General features: G+C 30.0%; 1 protein-coding gene across 1 annotated transcript in view; it reads left to right on the top strand.

The window, feature by feature from the left end:
• The first annotated feature begins 967 nt into the window (after positions 1 to 967).
• The window catches only part of LOC108756376 (microtubule-associated protein Jupiter), a 116,113-nt gene continuing 109,825 nt past the window's right edge, over positions 968 to 7,255 (top strand). Inside the window, exon 1 of the mRNA XM_018500124.1 lies at positions 968 to 1,144. Within this exon, the coding sequence (XP_018355626.1) occupies positions 1,089 to 1,144 (56 nt within the window). The 5' untranslated portion in view covers positions 968 to 1,088. The remainder of the gene's footprint in view (positions 1,145 to 7,255) is intronic.

The following is a 7,255-nucleotide window of genomic DNA, read 5'->3' as shown; positions in this document are numbered from 1 at the left end:
TTTATGCGCATGTGTCAACGTTACAGACACTATAGCTAGTATAGTATGTTACGTTACATTAGGTGTGGTCATCTGCCGCAATCATGTTGCCTAGAGGTTTTTGTTAATACCAACATTTTCCAGTCTAGTTTTTCGAGAAAATGAGTGGTCTACATTTTTAGATTTAATGGAATATGCCAATCAAATGCAAGAGCTCACTGAGTACTGGATGCAGTATTGTGATTCAGAATTGTGGGTTACATGACAGGTGTATCCAGAAGCACGATTGCTCACTGAGCGCTCAGTGAGCTCTTGCATTTGATTGGCATATTCCATTAGATCTAAAAATGTAGACCAAACAGGTAAAAGAGCTCTCAGTGAGCGGTTGTGCTTCTAAATGCGCCTATTGTTCCCTCCATATCTATATCCTCTAAGACTACAGTATGCATTACACATACTATAGCATTTCCCTAGTTTTTCGTATGCGATACTTTTCAAGAATAGGGGCCCTGAATCTTTTCTTCTGCAAGTTTCTTCTGTATTTATTACAAGAAAAATATTTAAAATGTTATCGTTTTATATGACAGAGCTCATAATAAATAGCAATTTATTTGCATTGCTTGCACTTTTTGTACTCAACATCTTAGTTTTTCCTCTTTTCAACTATCCAAATATATTATTATCTTTGTTTTAAGTGCAAGACTTTTTAGAGATTTCAAACAATGCGAACAACAAATCTGATTATCTTTGTCCACGATATCAATCATGGAACTTTTTTCCTATGAAAAGTGAAAAGTGAAAAACTTCTCCATTAACTTCACTAGTTAAAATTTTCACTTTTCACTTTTCATCCTAGAAAAAAAAATTTCGTGATTAATACCCAGATGTTCGATGATTTAGCTGCTGCACTGACTAGCGATATGACGTCACTCGCGATCGCAGCGCGGGCGTCCAATCGCGCGTCGCGACAGCATTTGATTTCCGAACGGCTGATAGGAAGGGAGAGTCCTGGTCTGGCTCATCCGGCAGAGTTCGGTCGGTAGTGCCGCAAATTCTCAACGAATCTTCGTTGCCAGTCCTTTGTGCAGGAGCTCGATCTCGCCTTCAAGATGACATCGACCAACACGTACCAAGGCCTCGCCGATAGCTGCCGTAAATCTAGCAAGTGAGTACCCGCCATTACTCGTGTTTCTCTCGCTCGAGCCGGCGAAACTGAGAAAACACCCTTCCTACATCGCTTGTCATCAGTTGATGTTTGTGAGGGAACAGGCTCATCGGTGAGCGGAACGTGCAACGCGACGCGACGTTTCGCCAGATTTTATTAGCGTCGTGCGTTGGTTGCTTTATTTAAAATTACAATATGAATACATTATGAGAATTTGCTTCAACAAGTTTTCTTGTGAAGCAAGACTACTTGTTTATTTTTTATTATTTTTTTCATCGTTTTAATAACATCACCGTTTGGCGCCAGAATTATGCGGATATATATCATGCATTGATTTTAATTTTAAGATTATAATTAGAGTTCTCGAGTCTTTGTAATTTGTTCACATGAATTTCTCGGATCGAACTTTTCAGGTGGAATTTGTAATATTTTGCATTTATTCGTTTATATTATCAATTTTTGCATAAGGTATACATTTAGATAATGTCATGCTCTGATACTTCTGTCATATCGTCTGTCACTGTAGTGTTTTTGTAGAGATATAAGTATTTGGCGAAATGGATTCATTCACGTTGTATCCAATTCTTTGTTCGTTCTAATAAACAATATCAAATATCACGCTTAATGTATCAATAGTAATTTTTTGATGTAATTAATTTAACGCGAAAATAAATTTTACAATAGAAATTATATAGGCTCTAATGAAGTAAATTAAATAAAAATAAAAAGCCTTTAAGAATCAAAGCTGAATGTTGTTGCAATTATAATTTATTGTATATAATTAATTGTTATGGAACATCCAGCTTTGACTCTTTATTAAAGACTTTTTTTTTATTTCTTAAATTTTGCTTTTTATAAATTTTCTCATTTTTTTTGTTTATATCAAAATTATTTATATGTCTTTAGTATGCATTGGCATTTATGCTGTATACAGACTTTTACGATCTTTATTTTAAACTTTATCACGGCCAAGATTTTATGTAACTAAAAAGCCACTGTTTATTTTTATTTTATATTTTTATTCACGATTTACATTCTATTAATAAACTCGTGAAGAAGTTCGCGAAGTCAACGACAGATTGCGTGCAGTGTATTAAAAAAATAGAACAAAGATTATTAGTAGAATAATTAGACTTTTATAATTATTTAATAAAGAATTTTAATGAATTGAGAGATTACAATACGATTTTTTAATACGAAAGATAAATTAGTGAATGTATTTTATTATTACAATAAAATGAATGTCAATATCGATGTTGAACGAGCAAAATAATTTAAGACAACAACATGATAATTTATAATTTTAGACAACATAATAATTTATAAGAACGGTTACAATTTATCTTATTCACGCATGTATCGTCTCTTATAATTATTTGACTAGATAAAAATCTAACATACACATTTCCTGTCGCAATACAAAATATTTTTTACTTTTATTTATCTATTACAACCTTTTAAATCTAATTACTTATCCTTACTTTCTTTTTTTTTTATTTTTTTACTACTTATTGCTTACTATCTATTTCTTATATACAAAAGTTCTAGACGTTTTATTCTTCCTCCTTACATCCTTTTACTTTTAATCCTGTTTTTCTGTCTTATCGTACATCCTGGAATTTGTCTCTGTCATCCTTGTTTTTCATGTATTCTTTTTCTTTCTTTTCCCGCAATTTCCGCAGTATATGTATTTTCCTTAATTGTATTTGAATCATAATCTCATATATCTTTCCTCATTTTTCTTATTACTATCTAATTTTCAAACCAATCTCTTGTTCTATGACATTCTAATGAAGATAATATTATTTATTTAAATGAGAATTAGCTATACAAATTATTTAAATTAACATTTAATTTTTGTTTAATTTAATTTTCGAAAATGATTAACAATGACCAATAATTACATTTTAATTTCTATGACTTTCGACAATTTATTATTTATTTAATGATGTATAATTGTTATTAGCTTCTGTGACGTTATTATTTTATAGCTCTGTTTAATTATGTCTGTAGTCGGATAAATTTGTCTAACTCACAATCCGTTCTTTGTTTTAATTTATATTTACAGCTAATGAAAATTAAGAGAAGTTAAAATTCCGCAGTATTTGCTAACTTTATGTTTGCAGCTAATTTTTATTTAATAAGTGAATATTAAATTATTTTTGTTATTTTGTTCCTTCACATGACATTTTACAGATATTTGTTTATTATTTCGATGAGCTTGACTTTTCTATTAGTATTCTTTTGTGTTGTACTAAAATTATAAAATTTAAAAGGGTGAAAAGATTAACCTTTGTATATGTATATAAATGCCTATAAACAGATTTTTTTTTAGCCGCCGATTTGTGACATAAAAAGCATATTACAAAAATAATTTTTGTAACAAATGTTATAAATAAATATTAAATACTGACTGTAGAAGCAAACCAATTGATTTTGTAGATAAAATTACAAAGAAAAAAACGTATGTATGTCTAATTTTTTCAATTTTTTTTCTAACCTTACTAATCTATTCATGGGCTAGAATGAGTTTCGTAATCCTAATTTTTATTTATTTTTTGTACAGTCGGAGAAAAAGTTATGAGTTTCTTTTCTGCAGAATTAATTGATGTAATCAAATTTCCTCTACAGTTAATATTTAATGATTCGTTTATAATAATTATAAATTTTATGAACATGTGTACGCCTTGTCATGCCTTGTCGTGCCTTGTCATTTTCCAAAAAGGTCGAGGAAATGTTAAGCTAGAGATAAATTGGTGGTTGCAATAAATCATACATATACTGCGAGATTATTGCTTAATATTTAAATTTTATGATCATACCGTCTCCTTTAATGCATAACCTTATTGTTTCTTACATCTATATACATGACAAGATAGATAGAAAAAAGTCGTCTTACATAAGGATTTGAGAAAATTTCTCAAATAAAAATAATTTTACGAAAATAAAAGAATTAAGAATATCAGTCCTATATGCATTTTTTATTTTATATTTTTATCAAAGATGAACTAATTATTAAAGTTAAACTCTATTGACACATAATTTTATGAGAGATAAGTTTCAAATATCTTTTTTATAAAAAAAAAATAATAGATCGAAGATTGAAGGCTCAAATAATTGAAACAAGATAATAATCATATGGAGCTACGAGCCGAGCTGGGTTGTATTATAGTATTATAAAATTACGATACTAATTATTATAAATTATATATTTCGTCAAAAAAGTTTAAACGTTTCGACCATTATCAGATCATCTTCGATGTATATAAAAAATCTACTTAAAGCTTAAAAACTGATCCTATATTGTAAGTGATATTATTAATTAGCATATATGTATGTTAATAAGAGATCTTCTTTTCTTTACTAGAAATATAAAAAACTGGAAAACTAGCACAAACCGCTGTCATTACAATGCAAGTACTATACTGAGAGAAAAATGTTCGATATTTGTAACTATAATTACTATAATTATAATTATTGCTATCGTAACAGTAGTTAATATCGTAGCAGTAGTATTCATAATTATAACAATATGTAATTATAGTTACAAATACTAAACTGTTTTCTCTCACTGGTATGTAGATAGTTCGACAAATACTTTCCAAATGCTTTTAAAAAGTATTTGTTAAACTGTTTATAGAAACTGTGTTCCAAAATTTATTGTCAGTACTGAAAATTTATAGTGCACGTAAACTAAAGTATTTACATTGTAACGATAAGTTTGTTCTTTAGTTTTTACACTTATTATAATCGTGTACGTTGGTACAAATTGAGCGATTGTAAGATTTTAACAAAAGAACATTAATTTCTTAAGCTAAAAACACAGAAAAAACGTAAGACAGTAAAATGTAAGTAGTAAGTGAAATGGCCAATCACAATAAAAAACGTAAGGCAATAACTATACTGTGATATTATTGCTTACGTCTTATTGCATTACAACTTTACATGAGCTTTATTAACATACATGAATTTATATGTTAATTATACTACCCACAAAATTTGCGAGAATTTTATTCATTTGATGTTAACTGGATTATAGGACGAATTTTTAAATTTTGAGTAGGATTTTATATATTGGAGATAATTTGATAATGGTTGAAACGTTTGTACTTTCTTGACTAACAATAAGATTATAATTTATAACGATCGCAATTTTGTAACACTACAACCCAGCTTGGTTCATAGCCCTATATTATTATCTTTTCTATAAAATTTTTGCATCAATATTTTAATCTTAATTTTTGATCACTTTTTGGAGTATCAGCCTACTGTGCATTATTTGGTATGAGGATCTGTCGGCATAAAAATTGCTCATTCCGGAATGAACTGTCTTGTTATTTATATTTAGAAGCGACACACATTGAAGATATATTAGCCATAAAATTTTTTCTTAGATCTGCGCGAACATATACTCATTTCATACGAAATGAGTATCGTATATTTAAGCGTGTTTAGCGCGAGAGTATTAAAGATATCCTGCGGTTTCATAGTAAAGAGAACGAACGAGGAGAGAAAAAAAGAGATAAGACTCCCCATAGGATTTTGTAAAAAGTTGGTAAATTTCGACAAAAGAGGACTTAGCTCCGACCTTGACATTGACATATGTTGTCAAGATCATGATCCTGAGTGATTTCCAATAGATTTTAGTTGGTTATTGTTCTTCGTTTAAAAGTTATTGACAAGGAAAGTTTAATATAAAAAATAACATCTCATTTCTGCTATATGTTACATACTAACAATTAAATCCCGAGGTAGAAGGAAAGATGGGATGATCTCGCTTCACGTGGCAAATCGAAGACCTGTGTAAAACGGTAGACTTCGTTTCACCCTATAAAGCAGTAAACTTTTTCATTAATAACTTTTAAGGACGATCACTAACTAAAACCTATTGAAGGTCACTGAGATTCATGATCTTGACAATATATGTTAAGGTTATCAGAGCGGATATTAACCGTAAAGTCTTTCGGTTTCTTTCTCTTTTGTTCTTGTTATAAAGCACATCTCGTCGTTATTATTTTGCAAAGAAACGAGCTTCGCTAGAAAACACTGGCAGTTTATCGCGTTATCGTCTAATCATCGCCGATGCATGCTCATAATCAACGGGATACTGTATATTCGCTCGCATGTATACTAACGCATACATTTATGCACATGCCTCGTGCCTCGATGCTGCAATATCTCTTAAACGAGCATTCCATCAAATGCGATATGGCAAAATTGATACTACGCCGAATTGCCATACATCATACAGTTCGTATGAGATATTTCCACTTGAGCTGTGTTTGGAAATACACATTGAGTGCCTCCAAGTATCATTCTATCCTTGTTATTCATCATATACACAATGTTAAACAAGGAATAAATTGATATCTCGGGTATGTATTCTCGAACGCCGCTTTGAAAATACGTAAGATGTTCTGGATGACTTGCGCGTGCACCCATTTAAAAACTAGGAAAGTGGTTTTTATCAAAAGCCCTAAAATTTTGATAGGTATAAGTCAAATACGCTCTATTGAATGGTGATATTTTCAATTTTTGAATTATGTCGAGAGTAGATATTGCAAAAACGCCTTTTCCATTAAAATCAATTTCAAAAGTCTTTTATCGGTTATAATTAACATTTTTCGAAAAAATGCTTAGTATATACAAAAGTTTTATTTTATTTATTTAGTGTAGAACCCGAATCTGTGTATAATAAAAAATATCAGGTTCCATTCAAAAAAATTGATTTTCGATTTAAATAATCTATTTTTATTCGGATATTCGGAAATTGGAAACATCACCATTCGATAGAGTGTAGGTGCCCGATTTACTCAAAATGTTCGTAATTTTTAATAAAAATCACTTCGTTTTTAAATGAGCACGGATGGTTTGGCACACCCTATATGTATACACCCTAAATACGTAAGTAATTTAATGAAATTTGATATTCAACGCGCGAATGTTTGTATTTCTTTCAGTGGTATGCTAGAACGAATGTTACATTAAGATAGTATAACGTTCGTTGTTTTAAAGATCACTCTTACACAATCAATAATATTATCAATATTAACAAATACTGACAATATTACTGATGTATGTGGTTAATATTGATGAATTGACGTGGAATAC

The sequence above is a fragment of the Trachymyrmex septentrionalis genome, unplaced genomic scaffold (genome assembly GCF_001594115.1).
Source record: "Trachymyrmex septentrionalis isolate Tsep2-gDNA-1 unplaced genomic scaffold, Tsep1.0 scaffold126, whole genome shotgun sequence".
Classification (NCBI taxonomy): Eukaryota; Metazoa; Arthropoda; class Insecta; order Hymenoptera; family Formicidae; genus Trachymyrmex; species Trachymyrmex septentrionalis.
The sequence above is the reverse complement of the archived record's forward strand: the minus strand, read 5'-3'. Positions and strand labels throughout refer to the sequence as shown.